The sequence below is a fragment of the Myotis myotis genome, unplaced genomic scaffold (genome assembly GCF_014108235.1).
Source record: "Myotis myotis isolate mMyoMyo1 unplaced genomic scaffold, mMyoMyo1.p scaffold_m19_p_13, whole genome shotgun sequence".
Taxonomy (NCBI): domain Eukaryota; kingdom Metazoa; phylum Chordata; class Mammalia; order Chiroptera; family Vespertilionidae; genus Myotis; species Myotis myotis.
In genome coordinates, this window is record NW_023416317.1 from 33,687,548 (window position 1) to 33,703,328 (window position 15,781).

A 15,781-nucleotide genomic window follows, 5' to 3' on the forward strand; every position below is an offset into this window, starting at 1 on the left:
TAATTAACAAAATAAACTGGTAAAAAGATATAGATCCAGAGACAGAAGCAGAGAACAGACTGATGAATCTCGAAGGGAAGACAGGGGTGGGTGGGTGGTAGGAAGAGATCAACCAAAGAACTTGTAAGCATATATGCATAACCCATGGACACAGGCAATAGTGTAGTGAAGGCTTGGGGTGGGGGGTAGTGGCAGGCTAGAAGGGGTCTATGTTGGGGGAAAGGGGAACATACGTAATACTTTCAACAATAAAGATTTTTTTTAAAAAAGAAGTCATTAAAGAGAACATTTTAGATTATATTCTTATAGCAAAGACCCTGTTTAACAATTCTTTGCATTACTTAGCATTATGTAGTGCTACTAGGCATGGGAAGCTGTGGTTTAAAATGGTCAATTATTTCACTCATATGGAATATAAACCTGAAAGCTACAAATAAACAAACAAATACTCATAGACACAGACAACAGTATGGAGTTTATCAGAAGGAAAGGGGTTAAGGAGGATGTAGAAGGGGTAAAAGCAGTCAAATATATAGAGACAGACAGAGGGTGGTGAAAATACAATGGACTATACAGATGATGTATTATAGAACTGTACACTTGAAACATGTAATTTTATTAATTAATGTCACACCAATACATTCAATAAAATTTTTTAAAAGAGCCTGTGGAGATTTGACTGGGGTGGTGAAAGCACAATACAGTATACAGAATGTATTATAGAATTGTACACTTGAATCCTATATAATTTTGTTAACCAATATCACCCCAATAAATTCAATAAAAATCAAATGAAATGTGTTCACTAAAAAAATAAACAAAAAAATTTAAGAAGAGCTTATGAAGCTGCAAAGTATCATCACTAACTATCCCCCTGGCTAAAGCAACCACTCTCTATTTTGTAAGTGGTATACGTGCAGTTCTTGAGAAGGAATGGCAACCCCTGTCAGCTTTGAATTTGAAAATATGCTTCATCAAATGATCTACATCAGTGATTCTCAAACTGTGGTCCTTAGCACCAGAGAACCTTTTAGAAATGCAAGTTCTGGGGCCCCACCCCAGATCTATAAAATGAGCAACTCTGGGAGTTGGGCCTGTATCTACAGGCATTTCTCGATTTACTGCACTTCACTCCCGTGTGCTCTCTAGATGTTGTGTTTTTTAATAATTGAAGGCAAGACACTCCCTCAACAAAAGAGAATTATGACTTGCCTTCTTGCAGTGCTCTGGAAACAAACCTGCAATTATCTCCAAGGTATACTGGAAGTTTAGCCTTCAGGTGATTCCAATGCATGCTAAAGTTTGAGCACTGATTTACAAGAAACATAAAACTTTGATCCAAACATATTTTGATCTAAAAATAGTTTTAATAGACCTCAATTCTAAAGAACAGAATGAGAGCGTACACAGGATGGGACAAAATTGGGTTTGCAGTTGTTCATATGGAAAATAATACAATGATTAATAAATAATAATACAAGGATAAACTCTGTTTCACGTATTCACAACTCTAAACCCACTTTTGCCTCACCCTGTATTGGCATTTTAAATCTCCAGCATTCTTATATCATACAGGGCTTTGAACTTCTCTGAGTGATTACCTGTTGGCCTAAAACCAGTATTTTAAAAGACCGGGGAAAGAACATTAAAAGCATAAAGAGATCATATTTCTCCCCTCTTAAGTAACTGTGTATTACATTAGCATAGCCCTGGTAGAGAGAACAAAAGTTAGAGGGCAGTGCAGTGGCAGTGGAGTTACAGTTGTGTTCCCAGCTATGAAGTCAGTCTTTGTTTTCTTATTCCAGGTCAGGACCTTTGGAACAATGCTTCTTTGAGCAGGTGTATTAGGCTTTCACAGCACCAGTCAGATGTAAGGGGGGTGGGGGGCCGATAAAGCTTCATAAGTAGAAAATGCCATTCTCTTGAAACAGTGTATTCCTAATAGAAATAGTTTCATCCCTTAAAAAACGAAAGAAGAAAAAAAAAAAAGCTGTGTAACATTTCAGAAGCAACAAAAAACTTTTTAAGTTCATTATATAGAAATTATATGTTGGAGACAGAAAAAAAAAGGGTAGTTTGTCAATGCTAGTGAAATAGGGTTTTATAATATGTAATCACTTTAAACAATTTGATTATAAACTATACTCATTATTTAAGACCAAAATACTACTATAATATGCTTTATTTGTTTTGAGATGTACTTACAGGCCATAGTCAAGTTTAGTGGTAAATATTATAATAGGGTCAATGGTACAGGATACAATTATAAGGACTCCTTATATTTTAAGACAGTTAGTCATAGCACAAAGGAAGAGGAGTCAAGAGTTTCTAAGAAGAGGACATACATGAGAAAGCTGGGTATTTGAATACATTACCAATGAGCAAAATTCAGTAAAGAAATCCTACACATAGGTGATTTTATCCAGACAACTTACAGTAACTATATTATAATTGCAAATAACAGATGAGTTTTTAAAAGCTTGATTACATCTTAATGAATTCTTAAAGACTTCCTTTAGTGCTGCTAGAGTTTTTCTACTGTGCAGCCTCTAACAGCAATAACGTGCTCTTTTCCTATGTGTGCTAAGTGGCTTGCTTGGAAGGACAGTAAATGATGTATTTAATATTAATTAGACCCATGCAGGAGTTTTCAGATCGGCTGTATTAGCAAATAATCCCACTGCAAATAAGTCTTTTGCAAATAAGAATGAGGGTTGAGCAACCTTTCAGTTTTCGCAGTCCCAGAACATCCTCATCTCCACAGTGCTACTTCCTACAGAATGAAATACACAGGAAAATCATCCTCTACTTCCTTCAATGAGGTTGGGAGCTCCAGCTGCTCAGATTAGGACCCCATACACCGTTACTTCTGAAGCTACCCTATGGCATAAACTCTTGCATATTATAGTGTAACACCAGTGTTTTGTCTTGTTATACCTTTCCTCCAGAGCTGGATTTTCTTGGAAACCAATGAAGTTTAAGTTTCAGGGCCCCTCATTTGCAGAGGCCCCCTTTTAAGGTTCTGAAAGAGACTCTAGCAATTTTCTCACGGTCTTATGTTTTGGTAAAATTTGCAAAAGATATTTGAACTACAATTGATTGCAGAGTAGTCATTTTGCTGATTTCCCCTCCTTTGACTTCTCTCTCCTAACAGTTAGCATTGGAGCAGCAGTGAGCAAATTGCGGGTCTGGCCTAGAGAAGATGGGATGAGGATACGTTTAGATTTTGTTTTGATTTAGTGGGATGTGTAAATGTGGCTTGTAGTCTTGTGCGTATGGTTAAGCTATTGCTAGCTGTCCTAGTAGAGAAAGGACATCCAGGAATACTCTTACTGTCTGCTGTACTAAATCACAGGGCCTGAAGTCTTCATATAAACGTGTCCAGTGGTGCCTAGCATCTGAAGTACGTGGGTGGTAAAAGAGAAACAGAACCAGAAGCTGGTCTATGAAACTTTTCTGGGCTCTAAAAAACACATATAAATGTATATATTAACTATTCTAGAGAAGTATGCGAATCATCTTTTGATCACATCTTTAGCGGATATTAGAAATCACTGTCATGTGAAATAACGATTAAAGACTAATGCAAAAATGTAGGAACAAAAAACATCTTAGGGTGCATCAGTTAATTAGTAAAAACACTTCTTTTCCTAGACTTTGTGATTTTTGTTGTATTTGTCACCCCAATTTGTAATTTGTTGTGATTTCTTATTCCATTCTAAATAAATATTCATTGTATATCTAATTTAACATTTAAAATTTTATATTCTTTTTCTTAAAAGAAGTTCCCCCAAACTGAGTAACTTTAAAACCTCTCAAAAATGTGGATCTTCATCTAAAAGGATTTGATGTCTTTCCTGCACAGTAGGTATGGTAGTTTTATCTTTTACCCCTTTTTTCTCAATAAATGCAAGAAAAATCTAATATCAAGGAAAGAAAGAAGAAAAGAAGGGAAAGAAGGGAAGAAAAGGACCCTGTTTATGGGGGTAGGGGGAGGGTGTGTCTCAATATGAGGCAGTGAATCAGATCTTGGAGTCAGACACAGGCAAACGTGGAGTTAAACTCTAGTGCAGCCGTGGGCAAACTACGGCCCTCGGGCCGGATCCGGCCAGTTTGAAATGAATAAAACTAAAAAAACACACAAAAAAACCGTACCCTTTTATGTAATGATGTTTACTTTGAATTTATATTAGTTCATACAAACACTCCATCCATGCTTTTGTTCCGGCCCTCCGGTCCAGTTTAAGAACCCATTGTGGCCCTCGAGTCAAAAAGTTTGCCCACCCCTGCTCTAGTGCCATCATTTATGAGCTGTGTACCACATTCTCTCACCCCTTTAAACCTCAGTTCTTTCATCCCCAAAGTGAGGATAATACCACCAATGAAGATTAAATGACAATGTATGTGAAGAACCTTGCCAAGTGCCTCGCACAGATAAGGCATTGAATAAAACTTTAAAATGCCTTATTCTTGAATGTATAATCCAAATTGTATTTCTTAAAATAGCCTTACTAATATGCTGCCTACAGGATGAACAGCAAAGAAATAATTCCAGCATCCTTCCTGCCCTCTTCACAGTAAATTGGGAGCATTGCAGCATATGTGGAAAGTTCATTTCTTTTTCTGTGAAGGCATGGAATGTCTGTACAGGTGAGAAAATATGTCATCTTCCATTCTGAACAAAAGTTAGCAAATAAAATGTTGCTGACAGACTGTCTAACAAGTGGAATAGGATAGCAAATTTGAGAATCTACATAACAAGTTATACTGAAGTTCTCACACACACACACAAAAAGGGTGTGTATGTTACATTTGAGTTAATAAGCTCATTTCAAAGACAAAGGTTTAGGTATTCATGCATTTACTGACTCTCATGTTTCCAAGGCATCTGAGTACAGTAGATTAAGAAAGTTTAGAAGCAGATAACAGGATTAGAAATCGCTCAGAAGTCAACTCAGGGTTCAGGTGTCTCCCAGGCATGTCTAACACTTCACAGCTGTGATAATATGGGCAAGAAGGCTGGAACACCTTCAGAAGGGACCATGATAAGCAGCAAACTGTCAGCATTAAATGCAGGAAAAAAAGAGCTGAAGGCACAAGAGGGTGATATAAAACAAACAACAAAAAAAAAACAACAGTAGTTAAAAATGCCACAAAATAACCGGAAATGTCTCAGTGTCCCTATTCATCAATGACCGCATAAGTATACATAGTTGTCTGTCCTTATGTGTACAGGTAGTTCAATGGCCAATCAGGCTCAGAAAAGCTAGTTACTGGTGCATAAAGCTTTTCCCCTGAGGTGTTCTCTTCCTCTTTATTTCCCTTCCTTTATGGAAATGCTTAACCAAATCGCCAAAGACATTTGAATCTGTCTTCTTTGACCTTAGATTCCAGAGCAACATGCTCAGATTGTGGAGTACTTACCACTAACCAGACAAAACAAATGAATTCTAACTGATGCACCTGGGCCCTCTCTTTGTTCCTAAGGCGTCTCAATTACCCATCCTTTGTATTGCCCACTGCACTAGAATCTTGGGCTTGGAAGGAGCCTGATAGTTCATTTAATCTCCTTTATTATGATGCAGAAACCATCCCCTGAGACGGGTCACATACCCTGCCCTCTGCAAAAGGTGGCCCATTCCTTTACCTCTCATTTTTAGAAAGCCTATCCTTATTGTTATATCACAACCTCTCCCTGCGTTCTGCCTATTAGTTGTAGTTATTTCCCCTGGAACATCCCAAATGGACCTCCATGTTTCTTCTACAGATTGGCCCTGTGGGTCTTATGAAACACACAAACACATACACAGAAACAATCATGTCTTAAGTCTCTTCCTCACTGAGCCTAACATCCAGAGTCTTTCAAGCACTGCTGTCTCGGGGTAGCATTTGTTAGCCCCCCAACACCCAACACCATCCCCCCACACATACACACACTCTTCTTCCACTTCTCACTGTGTCCCTGCTCATTTCTAGCCAAGACCTTTGTTACAGTTGTCCCCTCAATATCCTCCTTTAGTTAATATCTTACTCTTCCTCCAATCATAACTCAATATTAAGTCCCTTAGGGCAGCCTTTCTGACTTTCCCACTTTAGTCCTGTCTTCCATTATATGCTTTTAAGGCATCTCGTAACTCTCCTTTGCTGTACCTATCCCAGCAGCGATTTTGCATTTATTTGTGGGGCTGAGGCCAGTATGTCCTATATGACTAGCAAAGTACGCATTGAATGGAAAGCACCGAGTACATACAAATTTGTATAATTGGTTCTTGGGGCGTTGGGTGGGGCGGAAGAGTAGCTCCCTAAAGAACCAATTCCACATGACTTGTTTTTTAGAGACTTTATAAAATGGATAACTTCGGTATACTCTCAAGATATAACCAATTCACTTTAAGGAGCTAAAAACTCAACATTTCTTAGACCAAGCTGGAGTGAAATTTTCATCATTTTACCTAGAGACTAAAGCCTGCATTAACAACTCAAAATTCTAGGTAATGTTCTAAATCTCAACATAGCTTTTTTTATTTGGGGGGGGGGGGGCGTAGATGGAGTTATTGATTTTTATATTGTTATTCAGAGAAGGTGTAAGAACCAAAATGAAGAACTAAGTCTCTAAGGTTCAAATTAAAGTCAAAGGTTTATTTAACAACCCAACTTTGAGATTAGCATTCCATTAAGAAACAAAGCAAGAAATAAAAATCCAGGGATCCTGTTTGAACCAGAAAGCTTTTCTTAAGCCACTGAAGAGAAACTTTAGAACCGCCTCAAAACAAAATTTAGCTCTAATCCTTAATTAAATTATAGCTACTGCACATGCTCCCTAGCCCCCAAAACCACTCTCCTCATTTTAAGCAAATTAATCAGAGCAGCTCTTGAGCCATATATGCCTGCTGACTATAGTATGTGGTTTTCACCTCCTATAATAAACACTTGAGTACAGCTCTTTCTGCTCATTGACACTATAAGCATCACAGAGTGGCTACACTATACCTAATTCATTGTTACATCATCATTACTATAAAAATGCTCCTCACACAATATATAGGGGGAAAAACTTGCTTAATAATTGAAGAAATTAAGGAATTCCACAAAACAAGATGACAGGTGACAGATTCTTTTTCTGCATTCAGTTCTGTCCAGGTCAACATTAGTGTCCATATTTATACAAGGACATCAATGGTAACTTGATTGCATAGTCAGATAATAAGAATATAGAGACATAGCAAAAATTTGTGTGGATTAACTTTGTGGGAACATATACCAGTTCAAGGGCCTAATCTATAATAATAAAAGGGTAATATGCTAATAGACTGGACATCATTCCTGACATTTTTCCTGATCAAGCTGGGGCCGGAGAGAAGCCAGCCCTGGTCCTGGGTGTCTCTGCCAGTGGCCGGAAAAGGGAAGCCCAGGTCCCAGGGGCCAGAGGGAAGTCAGTGCCAGCAGCCGGAGGAAGGAAGGCCTACTCTTGCAGGAATTTTCATGCATCAGGCCTCTAGTTCATACATATATGTGTGTGAATATATATATTTTACACGCACCCTGGCACCAAAAACAACTCTCCTCATTTTAAGCAGATTCACTGTTAAACTGTCAAGATATATCAGGTCAGCTCTTAGATGGTATTTCTTGTACAGAAAGAAGTCTTTCTATTCAAGAGAGCAAGGCACCCTCACTGATCCCTCATCTGTGGGACATAGGAAGAAGAGATTCAAGTTGATGAGGCTACTGCAGGGCAATATAAGTTGAGGGACAAGAGCTCCAAATAGAAGGCTCTTCTGTGCCTCAGTCTTTCCCCAAGCTTTTTAAATTTTAAAATTTATCTTTATTTAAATTTTTACTTTTGACACTATTGCAGATGTTCCCCAAGGAGGGTTGCCTGAAGATCAACTTGTCAATAATAAATAAACTCCCAAGTTTCCCCTTTTGAGCTTTTGTGTTAATCAATGGACCTGAGGAGGAGCAGGTTTGGAGAACAGAGCTTGTGAGTTCTCTTTGGACACCTTCAAGTCTCCAACATCCACAAGACATTCAGATGGAGATGTCAAATAGGCAGTTTGATATACAAAGCTAACATGGGCTGCAGTCAGGCTACAGTCTGCCCAGAAGTGGAAAAAATTCTCCCTTCCTTAGTGTCCTACTTGGTAACCCGAGCCTCAGAGAAAGCTATTGGGACTCCAGTACCCAAGAGAATATTGCCTGCAAGTCCTGTTTATTCCCCACAAGCTCAGACATCAACATCTGAGCCAGACTCTGGCTGTTCCGATCCAACCAAGATAAACGAGCTGCAATCATATACCCTTTGAATGTGTTCCATATACCTACCCAGACTCGCCTGAGAACCCATTTAGGCTTGGTGCCCCCAACCATCACCACTACCACTAAAACAGCATTTGACTGATACTGTTCAAACATGTTCATCAAATTTTCCCAACCTTCAGTACCTCTAGTTAGTGACCTTAATCTTCTACCTGGTTAGGAACTTGGCTTTGTGAAAGGCCTGCTATAATAGAGTTTAGGGATGCAAAGGATGAGATATTTGTTCTCAGTTTGATAAATAGCCTGTCCACCCACTGATTGGCACATTGTAATAGGAATGACAACAAAAACTATCAAACCAACCAGCTCTGAGGTCAAACCTTCATGTCTGAATGACACCAAGTGCAAGGAGTGTTTAAAAACATTAAAGAAAAACTTTAAACAAAAATGTATAATGTGGACAAGGTGAGTATAACAATGACCATGACTGGGATGTGTGGGAACTCTACAGGTCTAGTCAAGAAATGGGTAGAGCCTGGCCGGCGTGGCTCAATGATTGAGCGTTGACCTATGAGGTCACAGTTCGATTCCCAGTTAGGACATACCCAGGTTGTGGGTTCAATCCCCAGTATGGGATGTGCAGGAGGCAGCTGATCAATGACTCTCATCATTGATATTTCTCTCTCTCCCTCTCCATTCCTCTCTAAAGTCAATAAAAATATTTTTTAGAAAAAGAAAAAAATGGGTAGAGGCAAGAAAGGAGGCGTTCCATAGGCAATTGGCCTGTGGTGCAGGTCTCTCCTATACCATCCTATGCCAGGTGTCCAGGTGGGCCTGAGGGGACAAAGAAGAAGATACCACCCAGCATCATGTGTGTATGGGCTGTATGTTTGTGAACATGTAACCAAATGGCTTACTACATACATGTGATAAAGGGCCTTATTAGAAGCAGACAGAACATCGTGTGCTTCACTCTTCCCAACAGAATTGGAGAAAGCTTTTTCATGAGCTCATTGAAGCTGAGTCTTGAAGGATGTGGGCAAGGTGTAAGTAAAGGAAGGAATTCTAGGCTAGAGGGAGGAATATATCTGAATGCACAGAAGTGGAGCAGCAGATGGTGTGTCTGGGATCATTTTCTCTAAAGTGTGTGGAACATAACACTGGTGGGAGCAATGATGAATTAGGCGAAGATTTTAAGTGGCATACAGACACTACACTAAATAACAATGAAGTACTTGGAACTGAGAAAGATATCCGTCTTGTAATTCCCTTCTATCCTTGCCCAGGAGAATCTCTCAGTTGGTTAGTAGGATGCTAATCTCTTAAAAGCTAATCTTCCTACTTAACAAAATGGAGCAGGTTTCAGGCTTAGAGGTTTCACAGTTAACAGTATCTAGTTATAATTTAACATTAGGTTGCTTTTATTATAATTATGCTTCTCTTCTATTTAAGGCAAATGAGAGTGGTTTTCCACTGATAGTACTGATATGAAAATTTCTTTCTAAACAAATTTAAATTTTAAGAGTGAGTGATTTTAAATGCAAATACAGAAAGATATTAAGGAATACGTAAATGTGTACAGGTGGTGAACTCTTATGGGAAGAATTATGACGGTGGTATGTGGAAATACTCTCTACAAAAAAATGTTAGTAGTTTGCTGTGATGCTATCACTGCATTATTCAGAGATAAAGCCTGGTAAAATCGATCAAGTTCAAATCTTCCTTCAGTACTTTCTAGCTGAGTGGCCTTAAGGTCTCTAAGTCTCACATCCCTCATCTTTATAAAGAGGATCCATCTTACAGGAGTGTAAGGACTAGAGACAACCAATATCCAGGTCCTAAAATTATAGACATTTTTAACCTCCTTTATAACTTTCCAACAAGCTTTCCAAGGTTAACCATGATTGACTCTGACCTAATTTCTCTAATTTTGTGAGACATTATGTCTGCAGAGCTGTAATTGGTTTCAGAAAAGAATCCACTAGGTCATTTTTCTTTATTTCTCCATTAACCGATGCAAGAAGTTAGGAAAAAAGTACAATGCTCATAGCTATTTTAGGTCACCTCCAATGGTTGTGACCCCACCCAGTCCAAGTCAGAGGATCCACGTTAGATTCTCATGTTCTGAATGCATGTTGCAACATTTTAAAAATAATCTTTAAAAAAAATAAATGATGTGAGCAATATAGCCACATCTCCAAAAACATATAGTACTGAGAAAAGGGAGGATCACTTAATGCACAGTCCACAGTTGAAGCCCCATCCTTTCAGTCCCCTTAGCCCTCCCATGACTCACACCGCTCCTCCTCTCGTAATGAGTCCTGAAGAAGCCTGTGGACATGCACGTATGGAGTGTGGCAGACAACTCTCAGCACCACTGGTTTTCCAAAAGCAAGCACCTGCTGAGACTTGGAAACCAAGAGATGTCCTTGTAATCATGACACCTTGCCTAAATAAGAGCTAAATTGGCTACTAAGGGTAGCCCCCTTAGTGAGCACAGTCTGAGTTTCCAGCTCATGTAGAATCATTAACGCACAGCATAAAAGCAGTTTCCTCTCAAACAGTAGTAATGATTTTCCAAATTATGCATCTACGCCTTGGGGAAACCTGTCATTAGAGGGTTTTCTGTCTGCTGACTTTTGCTCTCACTTCCTGGCATTGTTTTGATAAGTAGGTCACCTCATTCAAATACAGGACACTGCTATTATCTCCCGTGCCGTTTGCAGTTCTAATGACAAGTATGATGCCCAAGCAATTTATGACTCTGGTCTTCACTGTGGCTATACATTTGTCCTTCACCATTGCCATGCTTCTTTCTAAAGGAACCACCAGATTTAATGGCTCAGGGACAGTGGTTTCTTCTAACAATGTGGTATAATTCAGGAGAGCAGTTTTTAGAAAGGCCTCTTTCATAAGTGACAGAATGATATATGTCTCATGACAATGGAATGAATGCATGATTTTTTTAATCCATGATTTTAAAGAAGAAGTGACCAGACAGTCTAACAGTTATTTAAAAAATATTTATACTCCCACATCTAGAGCCTACTACTGGAAATCCTAACTTTTGATTGGTTGAAAAGACTGAAACCTGCAGTCCTCTATCCCCTACCCTCCACCCAAGAAAATGACTAATTACTTCTGAATGACCTTCTCAGCTCATTAGGGATCTGCTTAAAGCTATCATACTTACAGTCTACACAATGTTTTCTGTCTTGCAAGTCCTGGTGACATTCATATAACCATAAATACATACAAGAAGACAATGTATATCTAGGGTCTGATAACTTTTCTTGGTGGAGATGATAATCGTTTTAAAATTTGTATTTGAAGACCTAGAAAAATTTCAAGAAAGCCACCATTTACCTCTGATGGAGTAGTTTAGTCTAGCTATTCAGAAAAAAGAAAAACATGTGGTTTTATTACACAACTGGACCCTAATCTAAGGATCTAAATGTTCCCAGTTCAAATAAATCCTCACGAGCCTGCTTGCTCCTCTGATTGGCAAGTCTGAACAGCCCCACGCGGAAGCCGACCTGCGCCTCTACCCAGGTAAACGAGCAGAGACTAAATCCCCCAGTGACGTAAAAGCAACACCCAAGAGCAAACATCCCGTTCACCTTAAAGATAATATAAAGGAAAGGGTACCTGTTCTTCCGCTCTTTGGTTTTTTCTCAGCACCGAGACATATTTTCTAATCGCATGGAGAGGGTGTTTTTTGAAGTAGGAGAATTTAGATTGAGGCAACAGATTATCCATGACGAGGAAAACAAGAAGGTCCTTGTCTGCCCCTCCCTGTCGACAACCATATGAAATCTAGCTTCACAATTCCACAGATGCCTCAAGATTTGCTGGTAGCACGACCACTTTCCTGCACACAAAGCAGATGTTCTTCTTGCCGCTTCTTCTTTTGGGTAGAGTTCCCGGGGAAACCACGACAGCCAAGTGTGAGCTCCGTCTAAAAGCGTCCAGAAATGCAATGCCCAGAGGGCTGTAGGAGCCAGGAGGAATTTAGGGGCTGGTCCACCGAATGCAAATTGCTTAGTGGTAGTGATGCAACTGTCCTATTTCTAGCACCAGCGTTCTCTTGCAAGCTATGTTAATATTAGCTAGCTGGTGACTTTCCACACCCACGGACTCACAGGAGGTTTAATCTTAATTCTTCTGACAGCTTTTCCAGCTCTTAAAGAGAACGTGACATGTGGTTGCTCCTGCTTCCTTCTAGATTTCATATCATCGTGAGAACACACGGTCAACCCTCGGCTGCATCTCAGCTCAAAAGTGTTGATTCAGTTTTGAGAAGCATTTTTTTTCAGGAGATTTCTTGAAAAAAAATTAACAAGTTACCTCACCCTTCATTGTTATCAAGGAGTTCAATGTCAGCACTGAAAACGTTTAGTTTACACTGTCATGCATTATGCAAGATACACAGTAACCAGATACTTTATGTTAATTGGACAAGAGATGCAAACAGATTCTGCTCTGAGTTAAAAGGCTTCTTGCCTTGAATCCTTATCTCAAATCCACAGGCTGATTCCAGGAACATTAAATTTCCCCAGGCTTTATTCCGAGTGTAGGGAGAAAAAAGTTATACATTGACTTTCTAACTGTTTCAAAAAGAATGCATGCTTTAAAAAGAGAACATGATAAGAGGTCTGTGGCCTTGGAGGACATGAAATCATAAAATTTGAAAGTTCAATATTTTTTTAATACTCTGTACATGTCGTTGGGTTTCTGAACAAAGTCTCCATGCAGGCTTTGCTGTTTTATTATCCTTTTTAACTTTGCAGTGGCTGGTGCATTTGATGGGAACACTTGGCCACTTCTGTGAGGGGCTGTCATGTAGAATCTAGGCCAGGCATCAACGGAAAATCATGAGACGCCGAGATTTGCTTTTAAGTGGACAGAGAGAGCACTGCAGGCAGGAGCGTGGTAAGTAGGTAGAGCTGGGAACCCATGTTGCAGCCCGCGCCATGCCCCTGGGTAACCTCCCTGACACTCCTGGCTGGGCCCGCTGCCTCCAGGGAACACACACTTGATGGGCCTAATGTGGGCTGTGCAGCCTGCAGCCCAGGCCATCTGTCAGGCTGGCATCAGGCCCACTTGCAAGGTGATCTTCCAGGACCAGGCTGGCAATTCCAAGTCATTTATATACTGCTGCTGGGAGGGCTCCTTGGAAGAGGAAGCCCTGCCCTCTTGTCCCCTCTCTTCCTGTCCACCACTACTTGTTTACGGAGGCTCTCACAGCCCTCAGTATTCCAGAGACAGCAGACTCTAAGGAGGGCCAGAGAGAAACACTGGCCTGTAAGTCACTGGAATGCTAAGGGCTCAGTGTTACAGACTCCCTGCCAGCTCGTAGCCCAGGAAAACAAGGAGCTTGGAAATCCGGACACTGGCCAAGTGGAGGCCCTGGAAAGTGGGGTGGCCCTTAGGGCTTTGGGAGTAGGCAAAGGTAGGTAGGTAGATTCCTCGAGGAATCTACCAGCTGCCCTTTTGCTTCTCACTCTTTTTTTTTTTTTTTTTTTTTTTAAATATCTAAACCTTCTAAGATGCCTCTCACGATAGACAGGAGCTGGCAGCCTGCCAAATACCCACAGCACGGCTGGTGATCAAAGCCTTTCCCCAAAGGACAAACACAAAGCAGACTTCATTTCAAACGGTTGCCTCATGATCAAATGGTGTCTCATGATCACCCTTTCCTGGGATGAGGAGTGTGATGAAAAGACATGGGAGGGAGACAAAAAACAAAACAAAACAAAACAAAAAATAAAAAACAGCGCTGTCCTGACTAGATGGAACACAAGAAGGAAAATTGGTAAAATAGATGCAACTAAAATTCCCTTAGATATTTAATTGATAACAAATATAATCATATCTAATATTAACTGGGCTCTGGGCCAGGCACTGGGCTAAATTCTTGACATGTATTATCTCATGTCATCCTATGGCACTCTATGGGGAAACTCAGGCTCAGAGAGGGTAAACCAAATGCCACAGGCACACAGCTGCAAAGCAGAGGAGAAGGGATTCCAACCAGATATAGGCTGACCAGAGTCTCAGTTCCCAGTCTCTTAGCCCACAGCCAGAAATGGATTCCTGGGCAACGCTCAACAGATCCACCTGAAGAAGGAATGGCACGGAGTTTGCCTTGTTAAAGAAAAATACCAACGGAGACTGCTAGGAATTTACAGACTAAAATTATTGAATAGAGACCAGGTGCATCTTCATGAAAAATCATAACAACTTCCTATCCTGGGTTCTTTATAAATAAGGCCAACACTCATTACTTACCTCCCTCTCAAAGGTTCCTTTATGAAATGATTCTAGTGATCTTGACAAGAGGTTGTATTTGTAGACATAGATTTTCTGTTTCCTAAACTTCGAAAGACTACTGTCAGTTTCTGTTTGACATGGGTTACAATGGTTTATTTCTCTCAATTATATATAGAAATATGATGAGACTTTTTAACCAGGCTGTTTATCAGGTGAGAGCACAGCCCTTTGGTGTTCACAGTATGGGCGTCCCTGCCATCTCAGCCTGGAGGAGTGCTGGTTTGATTGCCACTTTGATGCAGTTGCCTTGGTGAAAGCAGCTGGCCAGTCTCCTGATGGCTACAATGTACGCCTGCAAGGGCCAAAAAAGCCCAAAGTGTCTGCCTCAAGTGATAAGAGGCCTATTCTGCACCCTGCAAAGTAACGCAGAAAAGAGTGGAAGTGATTGCCTGCTATTTGTACAATTCACTCCCACCCCTTGTCCTCTATTCAGTAGAAAAATAAGGTCAGAAATCACAGACCAGCAAAGTCACAGATCAAGGCTTCACAGTGAAAGCATATCTGTGTGTTCTCTTTTGATTTCTAAAAATTACCTCCTCTCTCACACATAGCTTAAAATATGGGGAATCCCAATTTCTTCACCCGAAGGACAACATAAAGAGGCCAAACCAAAGCCTGAAAAAATAGTGATGGAGGTGTGTGGGAAAGGAAAATTATTTTCCAGTCTGCGCCTTTGCACACGTTGGACAAGATGGGATGAAAGTGTGGATGTTTGAAGCCATTTAGCACTGTGCACCACACACAGTAGGTATTTCATTAATGAATGCCAAAACACACCTATGAAAGGAGAATGCAAAGAGATATAAATAGGACAATAGGACCCAAGTGTGTAAATTCAGGATGAGAAACAGGAAAGGAAAACAGAAAATGTGTCTCCAGGACGCCTTCCATTTGACAGGTTTCTAAACTGCGTGAGGGCAAACCTAAGACCCCACTAATCCTCCATTCTTTCTCCTCCCAATCAGTGCTCGGGTCCCATCAGGATAATGACTCTGTTCTCTGGGAATTAATCCAGCCCAGCTATAAAGTGAAGGGCAGGCAGTTAGAATGATGGAGAAGCAGCTAGCCCAGAAAACAAAAACCATTTTTTATTATGAATTCCACTGAGAAATCACTCTCATCCCACTAGGTCTGTGGATGTTGGCCCAGTCTCTTGCTCCCCCAGGGACAGTTTTAAATGAAATCAGGA

The 15,781-nt window shown here is 40.3% G+C and overlaps 1 protein-coding gene and 2 long non-coding RNA genes across 3 annotated transcripts in view; 2 read left to right on the forward strand and 1 right to left on the reverse strand.

The window, feature by feature from the left end:
* ATP2C1 (ATPase secretory pathway Ca2+ transporting 1) overlaps nucleotides 1-12,309 on the reverse strand; it is a 123,807-nt gene extending 111,498 nt beyond the window's left edge. Inside the window, exon 1 of the mRNA XM_036332633.1 lies at nucleotides 11,908-12,309. Within this exon, the coding sequence (XP_036188526.1) occupies nucleotides 11,908-12,018 (111 nt within the window). The 5' untranslated portion in view covers nucleotides 12,019-12,309. The remainder of the gene's footprint in view (nucleotides 1-11,907) is intronic.
* Nucleotides 1-15,781, forward strand: part of LOC118668190 — a 39,482-nt gene that overhangs the window by 13,110 nt on the left and 10,591 nt on the right. The window lies entirely within an intron of this gene.
* On the forward strand, nucleotides 224-15,324 carry LOC118668191. The gene is made up of 4 exons (XR_004971566.1): nucleotides 224-3,868; nucleotides 4,530-4,650; nucleotides 6,337-6,491; nucleotides 15,144-15,324. It is a non-coding gene; the product is annotated as an uncharacterized LOC118668191 (long non-coding RNA).